The sequence below is a fragment of the Bos javanicus genome, chromosome 3, assembly GCF_032452875.1.
Source record: "Bos javanicus breed banteng chromosome 3, ARS-OSU_banteng_1.0, whole genome shotgun sequence".
Taxonomy (NCBI): Eukaryota; Metazoa; Chordata; class Mammalia; order Artiodactyla; family Bovidae; genus Bos; species Bos javanicus.
Genome location: NC_083870.1, coordinates 29250433 through 29267208, shown reverse-complemented (window position 1 = coordinate 29267208; position 16776 = coordinate 29250433). Strand labels below are relative to the sequence as shown.

Genomic DNA, 16776 nt, shown 5'->3' with positions numbered 1-16776 from the left:
AGAAAGCATTGTCAGAATCCTCTCAGAGCAACACTATTCAATTAGTGGAAACTACCATATCAAAAGAAAGCTATTTGCCATCCCACCCAAAGTCATTTGATAAATACCCTACTTAGATGCCTATTAATTATTCTTTAAAAGTCCTGGAATGCATTCATTAAACCTCAAAAATAGTATTAATCAAAAAATGTATTAAATGTGGATTTTTCATGAGATGCATCATTAAGTCTGAACTGTTCTAACTCTAGAAATAATGAGGTGGTATGTTTCAGTAAGAAACATGAAAAATACATTCCATAACCACTTCCACAGTGTCCATCTATTTCGAGCTGCTTTAATAATTCATTCATGTCATAGGGTTAATAAAACTGGGACTTTGGAAGAGGTCTCTATCTCATGGACTTGACTGGCCACTGAAAATTGAACTTCAAATTGAAAATTCACTTGCCCTTTCTCATTTCTTGCTTTTTGAACAAATTTTCAATTTTTTCATTATTTAACAAAGTGTTTTAAACTTGAGTTGAAACCAAAGAATTCTTCAATTGACAACCTGTGTTGTAAAATAGAAGACATGGAGAGTAAATACATCTACAAATCCAGCAAAAAACATAAATACAGCTGGAGGTTGAAGGAGGGGAACATCAGAGTTCTGAAGAGTGTACACCACAGATACATATTATTTCAATTCACTTTAGACTGCCAACAACATTTGAAGAAAAATAATTAGAGCAATCAAGGAAAAATATTATTATAATGATTAAGTTTATGTCTCAACTTGGCTAGAATATGGTACCCCGTTCTTTGTGGAAAGGTATTTATTAGGTTGGTGCAAATGTAATTTTGGTTTTTGCATTGTTTAGATTTGCCATTTGATACTGGAATACATTCTAAATAAATGTGGTTATGTTATACATCATTTTAATGCACATTTCTCACTTTTTTTGCTAATGACTTATTACTTGCTGTTTATTTTATATTTTAGACTAGGGAAATGATGTTAGACAAAAAGCAATCTCATCTTTGATTTTCTTATTTAAATTCAAAATGGGTCGTAAAGCAGCAGGGACAACTCACAACATCAGCAACACATCTGGCCCAGGAATTGCTAACACACACAGTGCAGTGGTGGTTCAAGAAGTTTTGCAAAGGAGACAAGAACCTTGAACATGAGGAGTATAGCGGCTGGCCATTGGAAGTTGATAACGACCAGCTGAGAGTCATCATCGAAGCTGATCCTCTTCCAACTACACAAGAAGTTGCCAAAGAACTCAACATCGACCATTCTACAGTCATTCAGCATTTGAAGCAAGTTGGAAAGGTGAATAAGCTTGATAAGTAGGTGCTTCATGAGCTGACCAGAAATCAAAAAAAATCATCATTTTGAAGTGTCGTTTCCTCTTATTCTACGCAACACCACCAATCATTTCTCCATTGGATTGTGATGTCGATGAAAAGTGGATTTTAGACAACAACTGGTGATGACCAGGTCAGTAACTGAAGCTTAAAAGCACTTCCCAAAGCCAAACTTGAGCCAAAAAAAAGGTTATGGTCTCTGTTTGGTGGTCTGCTGCCTGTCTGATCCACTACAGGCAAAACCATTACATCTCAGAAGTATACTCACCAAAAACTGCAATACCTCAGCCAGCATCGGTCAACAAAAAGAGCCCAATTCTTCTCCATAAACCTGACCGCATGTCAGACAACCACTGCTTCAAAAGTTGGAACAAATTGGGCTACAAAGTTTTGCTTTACCCACCATATTTAAGTGACTTTTCACCAACCAACTACCACTTCTTCAGGCATCTCAACAACTTTTTGCAGGAAAAATGCTTCCACAACCAGTAGGATGCAGAAAATGCTTTCCAAGAGTTCGTTGAATCCTGAAGCAGGATTTTTATGCTACAGGAATAAACAAACTTATTTCTTATTGGCAAAAAATGTGCTGATTGTAATGGTTCCTATTTTGATTAATAAAGATGCATTTGAGCCTAGCTATGATTTAAAGTCAAGGTCCAAAACCGCAATTACTTTTGCATCAACATGATAGATGTTACTGACATTTAAATCAGTAGATATTGAGTAAAACATAATGAAGGTGGGTCTCTAATCAGTTGAAGACCTTAAAAGATTGAGTTCCCTAGAGCAAGAAGGAATTTTGCCTCAACTCAAGACTGGCATCAGCTCTTCCCTGGGTTTCCACTCTCCTGACAAGCCCAGCAGATTTTAGACTTGCCAGCCCTGACAATTACATAAGCCAATTAATTCCTTAACCTCTGTCTCCTCTCTCCCCTGACACATACACCCTTCTACTATTGGTTCTGTTTCTCTGGAGAATCCTAATACATACACTGAGAGATACTTTTTTAAGATGTTACAGAAATGAGGCGGTACCTCAACTGACTTTACCTGATGATCCTGGAGATAGGGCAGAGGGTCCTGGGGAGGGATTCATGGTGCTTGTGGGCTGTGGGGGTAGGTGACTGCCTGAGATGTATCTACTTAGTAGATTATCTAAACTACTTGAACCAGCATCTTCCAACTAAAGAAAAAGAACAAAAAGATAAATTTGCTTTGATTAAAGCAGATAACTTATTAATATAATCATTTATACTCAGTTTACTAAAACAGATTATGCTATATCAAACTCAGCTTAATTGTTGCTTCCTTATCCTCCTGAGGACCCACACAATATAGTTTATGCAAATATAGCTATAATTAAAATGATTCAATAAATACCTGGCAGGTCCAGACAAAGCCCAATAACCCACTGTATATCCCTTGTGTTTTACTATGAAAATAGTTCTGACACACCCTTACTCTTTTGCCTTTTCTCAAGGCTGATGTAGGATCCTGTTCTCAGCATCTTTGTCCCTAACATCCCCCTAACTTTATTTCAACATCCATGGTCGTGCCAAAATAATTCAACTTAAACAGATACCTAACCACATCCGTATCTAATTTTAAAGTTCTGAAAAGTCTATTACTCAACAGAAAGCCTTTATCTTGAGGTATAAGGTCCCTTATTACACACAAAAAAGGAGGCACTCAACAGAAAAACTAAGCCCTTTTAGCACACCAGATGCAGGAAATTAAAAGCCAGAGGACCTGGTGCTGTGACTGTGGGCTAGCTCCCAATCTGAACATCAGCTCCCTGTCTTTAAACATCCCACTCACAGGGGAGAACTGTGCTGATGAGATGGAAAAATATTCATGTAGAAAAATAAACAGTAGCAAAAAATATTTAACTATGGAAATTATCTTAAGAAAAATTTTATACTATTCCATATCAGAAACGGTCAAATTATTCTTAATTAAATAATTGCTCACCTTCTTGATCTTCTTGCTTATCTACTGATCTACTTTTACCTACACCTGCCTCTTTTAATCTACTCTCTTACTAGAGGCAGATCTACTTTTTAGGCAAATCTACTTCTCATTCAAAACAGGAAACTGGGGCCTGGTGGTTAAGAAGTCGCCTTGCAATGTAAGAACGACAGTTCAAACCCTGGTCCAGGAAGATCCCACATGTTGTGGAGTACCTAAGACCATGTGCCACAACTACTGAGCCAGTGCTCCAGAGCTCCTAAGCTGCAAATACTGAGCCCACGCAACACAATGACTGAAGCCTGTGCACCTGGAACCCGTGCTCCACAACAAGAGAAGCAACTGCAATAGAGGCCCACGCACACCAGAGAGTAGTTCCCTCCACCACAACTAGAGAAAGCCCGTGAGCAGCAACGAGGACCCACCATGGCCAAAAAATAAGTCTTCCAAAAAAAAAAACCCCCCCAAAACTGAAGACATATCGGTACATTCACTTCTCACTCTCCTTTCCCCCTCAAAATCACACTGATTTTCAAGGCTATAAAATAGGAAAGAGTGGCATCAAATCTTGAAGAAAAACTACAAATATAAACCAAGGTAGAATTGGACTGACATAACAATGATCAGAATAAAGCAGCTCACAACATACTACAGGCAAGAAAGGACTCTCCTAAAGTAAATAGCTTTCATCATAAAAACAAGCTGAACCTATCAACAAAGTGGAAGGAAGGTACCTCAAGACAAGAAAGGCCATTTACGATAAGCTCACAGTTAACATCATACCTAACAGTGAAAAGCTGAAGTGAAAGCTTCTCCTGTAAGATCAGGAACAGACAAGGATGACTACTCTCACCACTACTATTCAACACAGTATTAGAAGTCCTAGCCAGAGTAATTAGGCAAGAAAAAGAAGAAGTAAAACTGTCACTATCTGCAGATGACATGGCATTATATATAGAAAATCCTAAAGACTTCACCCAAAACCTGTAAGAATAAATGAATTCAGTAAAGTTGCAAGACACAAAAATCAATATATGAACATCTGTTGCGTTTCTGCACACTAATGATGTTCTATCAGAATAAGAATTTAAGAAAACAATCCCAGGGGAGTTCCTTGGATTGGCTAGTGGTTAGGATGCCAGGCTTTCACTGTCAGGCCCAAGATCAATTTCCTGTCAGAGAAATAAGACCCTGCAAGCCGTGTGGCATGGCCAAATAAATAAGAGTCTTGCTCCACAAAGAGAAGCCACCTTTAACGAGAAGCCCATTCACTGCAACAGAGAGTAGCACCCCACCCACTGCAACTAAAACCTAAGCACAACCAAAAATGAAAAAATGAATAAATATAATTTTTAAGAGTACTTAAAAAATAAAATCACATGAAAAAGAATAACCACGTAGGAATAAATTTAACCAGGAGGTCAAAGATATATACACTGAAAACTGTACAACATTGATAAAAGAAACTGTAAGACACAAATAAATGGAAAGATACTCTGGGCTTGTGGACTGGAAGATTAATACTGTTAAAATGTTCATAATAACTAAAGCAATCTTCAAATGCAATGCAATCCCTATCAAAATTCCAATGGCAGTTTTCACAGAAACAGAACAAACAATCCTACAACTTCTTTGGAACCACAAAAAAACACGAATAGCCAAAGCAATCTTGGGAAAGAAGAAAGTTGGAGGCATCATAGGCCAGAATTTCAAAGCCACAGTAATTAAAACAGTATGATACTGGCATAAAACCAGACATACAGATCGATGGAAAAGAATAAAGATGCCAGAAATAAACTTCTACATATATGGTCAATTAATATAAGACAAAGGAACCAAGAATATACAACAAGGAAAGGATAGTCTCTTCAATAAACAGTGCTGGGAAAACTGGACAGCCACATGCAAAAGAATAAAACTAGACTACTATCTTATACCATACACAGAAACCAACTCAAAGTGGATCACTCAAAGACCTGAATGTAAGACCTAGAAGAAAACACAGGCAGTAATAAGCTCCTGGACACTGATTGTGGCAATGATTTTTTGGATCTCATTCCAAAAGCAAAATGAAACAAGTGGGACTACATTCAAACTAAATAGGTCCTGCACAACGAAGGAAATCATCAACAAAATGAAAAAGAAACATACTGAAGGAAGAAAATATCCATAAATCATATATCTGATAAAGGGTTCATATCCAAACTACATAAAGAACTCACACAACTGAACAGTAAAAAAACTAAACAATCTAGGGACTTCCCTGGCAGTCCAGTGATTAAGACTCTGTGCTTCCATGGCAAGGGGATGTGGATTTGATTCTTGATCAGGGAACTAAGATCCTACATGCAACTCCCCCAAATCCAATTAAAAATTGGGCAGAGAATCTGAATAGACATTTTCCCAAAGAAGACATAGAGACAGCCAACAGGTACATGCAAAGGTGCTCAACATCACCAATCCTCAGGGAAATGCAAATCAAAACCACAATGAGCTATCACTTCACCCTAGTTAGAACGACTATTATCAAAAAGAAAAGAGATAACAAGTGCTGGTAAGGATGTAGAGAAAAGGGAACCCTTGTGAACTGTCGTGAGAGTGTAAATTGGTACATCCACTATGGAAAACACTATAAAGTTTCTTTAAAAGTTAAAAACAGAACTATCACATGATTCAGCAATTTCACTTCTGGGTATTTACATGAGGAAAACAAAAAACACTAATATTTTTCTAATTTAATTTTTTGGCCACATCAAGGCATGCAGGATCTTAGTTCCCCAAACAGGACCAAATCTGTGCCCTCTGTAGAAACATGGAGTCTTAAACTCTGGACCACCATGGAAGTCACCCAAAACACAAATTTGAAAATATAAATGTGCCCCCATGTTCACTGCAACGTTACTTATAACTAAGATATAAAAACAACCTAAGTGTCCATCAATAGATGAAGAAATAAAGCTATAGATAAATGAATAAAATTGTGTGACATATGCATATACACAATGGAATAAATATTAGCCATAAAAAGGAAATCTTGTCACATGTGACAATATGAATGGACCTGAAGGCATTAAGCTAAGTGAAATAAATCAAATACCATATGGTCTCAGTAATATGTGGAATTTAAAAACAAACAAAACCAGAATCAAGCTTATAAATACAGATAGATTTGTGGTTGGCAGAGGTGGTGGTAAGTGGGTGAAAAGGATCAAAAAGTACAAACTTCCGCTTATAAAACAAATCATGGGGAGGTAATGTACAGCATGGTGACTATTATTAACACTTTATTATATACCTGAGGAGAAGGCAATGGCGACCCACTCCAGTACTCTTGCCTGGAAAATCCCATGGACAGAGGAGCCTGGTAGGCTGCAGTCCATGGGGTCGCTAGGAGTCGGACACAACTGAGCGACTTCACTTTCACTTTTCACTTTCATGCATTGGAGAAGGAAATGGCAACCCACTCCAGTGTTCTTGCCTGGAGAATCCCAGGGACGGGGAGCCTGGTGGGCTGCCGTCTATGGGGTCGCACAGAGTCGGACACGACTGAAGCGACTTAGCAGCAGCATATATCTGAAGATTTACTTTCTTAGCAACTTTCAAAGTCCTCCTCTCACACACACACAATTTTTATGTATAGTGACTGATGTTAACTAGAAATACTGCGGTAATCATTTTGCAATGTATACAAATATTAAATTACTATGTTGTACAACTGAAACTAAGTCAATCATACCTTAATTAAAAAAAAGGTAAACAGGCCTTTCTCATAAAGCCCTTTAAAAACCAAATGTCACAGACATAAAAGGCAGAAAGTGAGAGCATGCTGTGGGCTAGCTAGAGGGATGATTAAGAGATATGAAGAGTTGTGCCTGCTCAATGGTCACAGCTATTGGCCAAGGATTCACTTGTTAAGCTGTAACTACAGGAAAATCCCTAGCTGTAACTAAAGTTACCTAGAGAATTGTGAGGAAGAACAGTTCCCAATAAGGGCCACAGACAGAAGTTGAGCTATATATATCTCACCTAAACATAAAGGAGCAGATAGGATGATTCAAAACAGACATGAAAGTTCCATGTTACCTATTTCTACTGCCACTCCTTTTATACTCTCCCACCTACAGTCTGTATCTCTGGCCCAAGTGACAACCCTAGAGTCACCCTAGAGAAGAGTGAAAATATTAGGAAGAGGCAAACTGCAAGTACATAAAAGGGCTTCTCTGATGCCACCAGCCAGTGCAAGTATTTATCTCGATGTTTCATCAAGCATGGATTGAATCACTATAACTATAGTCAGAAGTCTAACTGGAAAAATATTAATTCACATATTTATTAAACCAATGTTAGTTAAGTGTCCTTGAATAACGGCATGGAACAGGTATGTGCTATATAAATAGTTTCTAAGAATTCAAAGGAAAAAGACAATCTACAAAGGAATGTAAATAATCAATGAACTGGACCTCGCTGGTGAGAATCTGCCTGCCAATGCAATGGACAAGGGTTTGATTCTTGATCCAAGGAGATACCACATGCCAGAGGGCAACTAAGCCCATGTGCCATAACTACTGAGCCCACGCTCTATACCCTGTGTGCCCTTGTGCCCTAGAGCCTGTGCTCTTCAGTGAGAAGCCACTGCAATGAGAAGCCCAAGCACCACAACTAGAGAGTAGCCCCCGCTCTCCACAACCAGACAAAGCCCATGCAGCAAAGAAGACCCAGTGCAGCCATTAATGAATCAATAAACATTTTTTAAGCATCAATGAACCTAAAAAAAGATAAAAACTCACACAAATTAAAGAACTATGAAATCAACAAACATCATCTTTACCTATCACACTGGTAAAGATGGAAGACAGCCACTATCAGGAACACAGTACAGAATGGGTATTCTATAACATTTAAATTTACATATAAATATCAGAAAGACACATATGGTTTTCCCAAGACTTCATATTATCCAGTGTAGTATCCAAATAAATTAAGTTACTATGTCAAGTATGGAAAACTGTTTACAAAGAATTTAACACTATTGTTTAATAACCTAATAATAAATAATTTAACACATCTATTGTTTAATAAATCTAATCTGAATACAATCTAATATTCACTTAACTATTCAAAAAGAATCCAGGTTCATCATATATTCCCTCAAAGTCAAAATTACTAACACATATTACAATTCTTCTGGAGATGAACAGTAAAGTCAAATAAAAAAATAATTCAACTTGAGAGAAGTCTATTTAAATCAACTTCTACTCTATACTGGATAGCTGGAATGACCAGTATTCAGATATATCAACGAATATCTGAAATTGCTTTGTATTTATTTCCTGTCTGCATTGCATAGTTAATGCTCCCTTGTCTGCTTCCTGTGTAACCTCCCCCCACATTTCTTTTTCACTATACCATAGAAAACTACAGGCTAGGAGAAAAAGTATGCAATTCTTCAAGAGACTATAGGTTTACTTCCCCTTCTATTTTTGGTTGTACTTCTGTGGTAACCACCTCAAACTGCTTTAAAAACAGGCCTCAATGAGTATTTGCAAAGGAAGCATGTTAGCTGCTCAGTCACGTCCGACTCCCTGCAACCCTATGGACTGTAGCCCACCAGGCTCCTCTGTCCATAGAATTCTCCAGGCAAGAATACTGGATTGGGTTGCCATTTCCTGGATTTTCCTGACCCAGGGATCAAACCCGGGGCTTCTGCATTACAGGCAGATTCTTTACCATCTGAACCACAAGGGAAGCCCAGAGTATTGGCACAGATGTGGAATAACTAAAATCCTCACACACGGACACTGGTGAGAATATAAAACGGTGCAGCCACTGTGAAGAGTTGGGTAGTTCCTCAGAAACTTCTATGACCCTGAATTCTACTCCCAGAAATTTAGAAAACTGATAATCTATGTTCACAAAAACTTACACACACATGCTCACAGCAGCATTACTCCCAAGAGTCAAGAAGTAGAAACTCAAATGTCCATCAACTGATGGATAGATGAACAAGTTTGGTATATTCAGAGAACAGAATATTCAGACAAAAGAAGGAATTAAGTACTGATATATGCTACAACATAGATGGACCTGGTAAACATTATGCTAAGTGAAACAAGCCAGAAACAAAAGGCCACATATTGCATAATTTCATACATACAAAATCTCCAGAATAGGCAAATTCATAAAAACAAAATAAATTTGTGGTTTCCAGGGACTGGAAAAAGGAAAATGGAGAGTGACTGCAAATGGGTAGTTTTTTTTAGGGTGACAAAAATGTTCTGGAATTAGACAGTGGTGATGGTTGCACAATCTTGTGAATATACTAAGAACTACAGACTGTACTGTCCATTTCTTAAAAGTTGCGTCTCATGGTACGAGAATTATATCTCAATTTTTTAGAGCAGACAATACTTTAATAACCTGAAGTTACGCCATATGTCTGCAAGGAAGAAAAGGTTCATGACAGAAAACATGGATCCTGTTCTTTCTATCCCACTTAGAAAAACTAAAGATGGGAGGGGATATATTCTGGAACCTTTTGTCTTGATTTCAAAGCTCTTGCGCAAGGTGACAAGAAAAGTCTAGTAAGGGCTCATTTGCCTTATGATACCCAGGCTTTTCAAAAATGTGGAGCATCCTTCCTTCCTTCATCTGTTCTCTGTTAGAATGGCCCTAGAAAATTATGTAAAGTTTGACATTAGCAACCTTTCTAAAGTTGCTAACCTTTGAAAGCTTCTTAAGAATTGGAAACAAGTCTTGTTTCTTTTTATCTTCAGCGTCCACTTCAGCATGCAATGAGTGCTTGAATGACTCCTTTAACACTGTATCTAACTATCCCTGGTTGCCTAGAGCCCCTCAATACTCTACTTTTCCACACCTACAATCCCAAACCGTCTCCCCGCTATCTCTATGGATAGCAGTGGGAGAGAAATGGATTTGTAATCAGGTGCTAGGCTTTGAAATGCAACTTACCATTTATTGGGTGACTGAGAAAGTCACTAACCTCTCTCACTCTCTTTCATGAAATAGGGATACTAGATATCATATGAGATGATTTCAAGCATTAAACCAACATTTTATAAATTACAAGCTTACAACTTACAAATTTTATTTTTTATCGATTTATTCCAAAATTCTACACTGTATAGTCCAGTACTCTTAACACCACTACACCTACCAATCACTTAGCCAAAAGATTTCTCCTATTACTAGGGAAACAATCAGATTAAGAGAATTCATAAGTTAGTGATTCTGAAACAATTCTGAAGTTATAGAAACATCCTTTAAAACTATACTATAAATCCACTAAATACATTAAGAGAATTCATGAGTTAGTGATTCTGAAACAATTCTGAAGTTATAGAAACATCCTTTAAAACTATACTATAAATCCACTAAATACATAATTACTAAACTGCAGCCACGAAGTCTCACAGGTCCTAATGTTTTAGTGATTTCACTGCTCCTTGCTCCCACAGTGACCCTTGACTCTGAATAACTCATACTATACATGAGATGACTCAATACAACCTTCAAGTTTTATATTTAATTTTTTTAAATGATTTTAATTCAAATACATTTATAAAATTTTAGAAGGCACCAAATAATATTTTTCTTCAGAAATAATGCTACAGGTGAAAGGGACACAACAGCTCAGAGACCCATCCTGCCCATCTTTTACTCCTCACTATTACTTCTCTCTCAGTACTGCCCCTGTACATGCCTGATATCTACACCTTCCAACCTCCTCCTTTCTCAGTCAAACCTATTTGCACAAGTTTTTTTTGCACCTAACAGAAGATTCACAAAAATTTAATTTATTTTGGTCCTGGGTCTTCTCTCTGGATCTAAACCTTCTCTCTGGATCTAATGAAGCAAAAGTGCTGCATTAAACACTAGGTTTGCCTGTTGGCAGATGACACATAAGCAAAGCTGACGCCCTGTAGCTTTAAAATATTGAGAAGTACTAGGTCTAGCACGTGTAAATTTTTAAAATTCAAATATTTAGACCAATTTTTTTTGAAATTTCAAAACAAATATTGCAGCTGCATTAAAAAAAAAATACAAAAGCAACCAGAAATATATACGCAACTCCCTAATTAACAATAGGTTTTAAATCTCTCATTCAACTTAAATACAAACCTGTATAGGTGGAATATCTGGCAGCGATGGCAGGTTTTCTGGATTGGTAACCGAAGGAATTAATTCTATTGCAGTAACAGATGGGCTGGTGGGACCTCGATTTGCATTCGCCATAGTAGCTGTAGTAGGGCTGGTTGGATTGACTGGGTTGTTATGTACTGACACAACAGGAAAGGGTCCAGCATGCCCTGGGTTTGAATGCTGTTAGGAAAAGAAGATGTTATCATTACTTGATCTGCCAGGATAGCCTAATATGAACGGTATCTTGATGACAATTTTCAGTTAAGTAAGGATACAAAAATTCAGTGTTTGATACCTGTGGCTGAGAGACAAAGAAATGGGCCCTTTCAAACTTATGCAGGAAAAATAAAATTCAAAGTTAGCCATTTCATTTTCTGTCCATTTTTGTATAGTATTTAGGAAAAAAAAATACTTGCCAATAATTGTACCCTGTCAATCTGGTGATATGATTTTACTTGAGAACAAAGATATATAAAAATAGATGATCTGGAAATCCCTAAAGTTTTCAATCATCAGACACAGAGAACCTCTGTTCCATCTATATTTCACTTTGACACTTTTGTCTTAATAAAAATAATTGTGTATTGTGTAACTAATATGGTAGAAAGAATGACAAATTTACAAATGGAAACATGGTTATCAATTCCTAACTCTTAATTCTGTGTGACTTTAGGCAAAATCACAATCTTGGTAATTTAGAAATGTGGAAAATGACAAATGAAAATGGACACCCGTCTTTCTGAGGGTTTTTATGAGGATCATTTAAGATAACATATAGAATTTAGAGAAGAGCTAACACCTATCCTACTCAAATTCTTCCAGAAAATTGTAGAGGAAGGTCAACTGCCAAACTCATTCTATGAGGCCACCATCACCCTAATACCAAAATCAAACAAAGATCCCACAAAAAAAGAAAACTACAGGCCAATATTGCTGATGAACATAGTTGCAAAAATCCTTAACAAAATTCTAGCAAACAGAATTCAACAACATATTAAAAAGATCACACATCACAACCAAGTGGGCTTTATCCCAGGGATGCAAGGATTCTTCAATATTTGCAAATCAACCAAAATGAAAGATAAAAACCATATGATATTCTCAATAGATGCAGAAAAAGCCTTTGACAAAATTCAACATCCATTTATGATCAAAACGCTCCAGAAAGCAGGTATGGAAGGAACATACCTCAATATAATAAAAGCCATAGATGATAAACCCACAGCAAACATTATCCTCAATGGTGAAAAACTGAAAGCATTTCCCCTAAAGTCAAGAACAAGACAAGGGTGCCCACTCTCACCACTACTATTCAACATAGTTTTAGAAGTTTTAGCCACAGCAATCAGAAAAGAAAAAGAAATAAAAGGAATCCAGACTGGAAAAGAAGAAGTAAAACTCTCACTGTATGCAGAGAACATGATCCTTGACATACAAAACCCTAAGGACACCACCAGAAAATTACTAGAACTAATCAATGAATATAGTAAAGCTGCAGGATATAAAATTAATACACAGAAATCCCTTGCATTCCTATACACTAACAATGAGAAAACAGAAAGAGTAATTAAGGAAATAATTCCATTCACCATTGCATCAAAAAGAATAAAATACTTAGGAATAAATCTATCTAAAGAAACAAAACACCTATATACGGAAAACTATAAAACACTGATCAAAGAAATCAAAGATAACAACAATAGATGGAGAAATATACCATGTTCATGGATCAGAAGAATCAATATAGTGAAAATGAGTATACTACCCAAAGCAACCTACAGATTCAATGCAATCCCTATCAAGTTACCAATGGTATTTTTCACAGAACTAGAATAAATAATTTCACAATTTGTATGGAAATGCAAAAAACCTTGAATAGCCAAAGCCATATTGAGAATGAAGAATGGAACTGGAGGAATCAACCTACCTGACTTCACAGACTATGCTACAAAGCTACAGTCATTAAGACAGTATGGTACTGGCACAAAGAAATATAGATCAATGGGACAAAATAGAAAGTCCAGAGATAAATCCACGCACCTATGGACACCTTATCTTTGACAAAGGAGGCAAGAATATACAATGGAGAAAAGACAATCTCTTTAACAAGTGGTGCTAGGAAAACTGGTCAACTACTTGTAAAAAAATGAAACTAGAAGACTTTCTAACACCATACACAAAAATAAACTCAAAATGGATTAAAGATCTAAACATAAGACCAAAAACTATAAAACTCCTAGAGGACAACATAGGCAAAACACTCTCCGACAAAAATCACAGCACGATCCTCTATGACCCACCTCCCACAGTAATGGAAATAAAAGCAAAAATAAACAAATGGGACCTAATTAAACTTAAAAGCTTTTGCACAACAAAGGAAACTATAAGCAAGGTGAAAAGACAGCCTTGAGAATGGGAGAAAATAATAGCAAACGAAGCAACTGGCAAAGGATTCATCTCAAAAATATACAAGCAGCTCATGCAGCTCAATTCCAGAAAATGAACGACCCAATCAAAAAATGGGCCAAAGAACTAAACAGACATTTCTCCAAAGACATACAGATGGCTAACAAACACATGAAAAGATGCTAAACATCATTCAGTATCAGAGAAATGCAAATTAAAACCACAATGAGGTACCATCTCACGCCGGTCAGAATGGCTGCTATCCAAAAGTATACAAACAATAAATGCTGGAGAGGGTGCAGAGAAAAGGGAACCCTCTTACACTGTTTGTGGGAATGCAAACTAGTACAGCCACTATACAGAACAGTGTGGAGATTCCTTTAAAAACTGGAAATAGAACTGCCATACGACCCAGCAATCCCACTGCTGGGCGTACACACTGAGGAAACCAGAATTGAAAGAGACACATGTACTTTTTAGCAATCACATCACACCACTTTTTACAGCGCTAGGGCATGGAAGCAACCTAGATGTCCAAGGGCAGACAAATAGATAAGGAAGTTGCGGTACATATACACAATGGAATATTACTCAGCTATTAAAAAGAATGCATTCGAATCAGTTCTAATGAGGTGGATGAAACTGGAGCCTATTATACAGAGTGAAGTAAGTCAGAAAGAAAAACACCAATACAGTATATTAACGCATATGTATGGAATTTAGAAAGATGCTAACGATGACTCTATATGCAAGACAGCAAAAGAGACACAGATGTAAAGAACAGACTTTTGGACTCTGTGGGAGAAGGCGAAGGTGGGGTGATTTGAGAGAAGAGCACTGAAACACGTATATTATCATATGTGAAATAGATCGCCAGTCCAGGTTTGATGCACGAGACAGGGCACTCAGGGCCGGTGCACTGGGATGACCCTGAGGGATGGGATGGGAAGCGAGGCGGGGAGGGTGGTTCAGGATGGGGGACACATGTACACCCATGGCTGATTCATGTCAATGAATGGCAAAAACCACTACAATACTGTAATGTAATTAGCTCCAATTAAAATAAATAAATTCACTTAAAAAAAAAAAAAGCTATGGTTTTTCCAGTAGTCATATATGGATGTGAGAGTTGGACTATAAAGAAAGCTGAGCACCAAAGAATTGATGCCTTTGAACTGTGGTGTTGGAGAAGACTCTTGAGAGTCCCTTGGACTGCAAGGACATCAAACCAGTCCATCCTAAAGGAAAATCAGTCCTGAATATTCATTGGAAGGACTGATGCTGAAGCTGAAACTCCAATACTTTGGCCACCCGATGCACAGAATTGACTCATTGGAAAAGACCCTGATGCTGGGAAAGACTGAAGGCAGGAGAAGGAGAAAACAGAGGATGAGCAGGTTGGATGGCATCACCAACTTGATGGACAAGAGTTTGAGCAAGTTTCGGGAGTTGGGTAATGGACAGGGAAGCCTGGCGTCCATGGGATCGCAAAGAGTCAAACACGACTGATTGAACTGAACTGAACTGACATACAAAATAAACAAGCTACAAGGATATACTGTATAGCACAGAGAATATAACCAATATTTTATAACTATAAATGAAGTATAATCTTTGAAAATTGTGAATCACTATGTTGCACACCTGAAACACTATTGAAAATCAACTATATCTCAATTATAAAAGAAAACAAAATATTTGCAGTAGGTTTCTGATGTATTTTCTCAGGATAAAGAAAATTTCTTCTATTCAGTTTACAAGATTACCATGAATCATTACTTTTATCAGATACCTTTCTGTATCCATTGAGATGATCCTTAATGTGGTGATTTAAACTAAGAGTTGTTTAATGTTCTTGTTTTCTCAAGATAAATTTAATTATACGTGATAAACATACATATATATGTGCTATATAAAAATATAAGAGATTAAAATCTCTGGGAAATAACTTAGTATACACATATAAACCATCTGAAATATTTTAAAACTTAAAATTCTAACAGTCAGTGATTTCTGTAGGACCCAAAGTCTAAGGACAAGGTCCTAAGATGGTTGGTCTGATTTTGTAGCTTCTGCACCATTCTAAAGGGTGTACCTGCCTCCTGGTACTATTTGAAGGCTTTCCAAGAACTAAGGGGTCATTGTGTATGTGAATACTTCTAAGGAAATTAAAATCTAGATAGTCAACCTTCATATATACTTTTTTCTGAAGAAAACCCAATTTACCTAAGAATGTACCATGGTCTGTGAGTTTTTCCCAACTATTTCTTTCAAAACTGCCCTTCTCCAAAAATAAGAAATAACACAGGACATCTCTAACTCATCTCTAATCTAATCCAACATATCGCCCCAGCATAAAACACACACACACACACACACACACACACACAAAAACAATGCTGAAGAGATAGGCAAATGTACAGTTGAAAATAAAGGCATCAATCAATCAGCAGACAGAGTGTCTGGCTCTAAAACCTGGGTAACAAATCTTTGGATTGAGCTCTGATGATACTTAATGATCAACAAAAATGACGAAAGGCCTAAAGAAGTTGTCAACTGGTAAATCAATGCTGAATTCTGACTTACTCTCAACAGTAAAAGGTAACAAACATACAAATATGCATAAATGAATAGGAAAGGAAAAAGGCTCTATCACATAAAGAAATGTATATCTCAAAGAATTTAATTTTTGTTCCCTAATATTCTTAAACCATGTAAATATATATCTTAAACTGTATAGGAATAATTGTAATGAAAATCTGGTCTAAAGAAAAAGTATTAATGCTTGATAACAGCATTCAGAATTTTAAAATAGAAAGACTTCTTTCCAGCAGAAAACTGCAACAAACTGATTCACAATTCTATCAAACATAAATATATTAAGAT

General features: G+C 36.9%; 1 protein-coding gene across 3 annotated transcripts in view; it reads right to left on the bottom strand.

Moving 5' to 3' along the window:
• Positions 1 to 16776, bottom strand: part of TRIM33 (tripartite motif containing 33) — a 144729-nt gene that overhangs the window by 16833 nt on the left and 111120 nt on the right. For all 3 annotated transcript variants that reach the window (XM_061410527.1, XM_061410529.1, XM_061410528.1), the window contains exons 11-12: positions 11464 to 11664; positions 2407 to 2539 (exon numbers count right to left, since the gene is read on the bottom strand). In XM_061410527.1, the coding sequence (XP_061266511.1) occupies positions 2407 to 2539; positions 11464 to 11664 (334 nt within the window). The remainder of the gene's footprint in view (positions 1 to 2406; positions 2540 to 11463; positions 11665 to 16776) is intronic.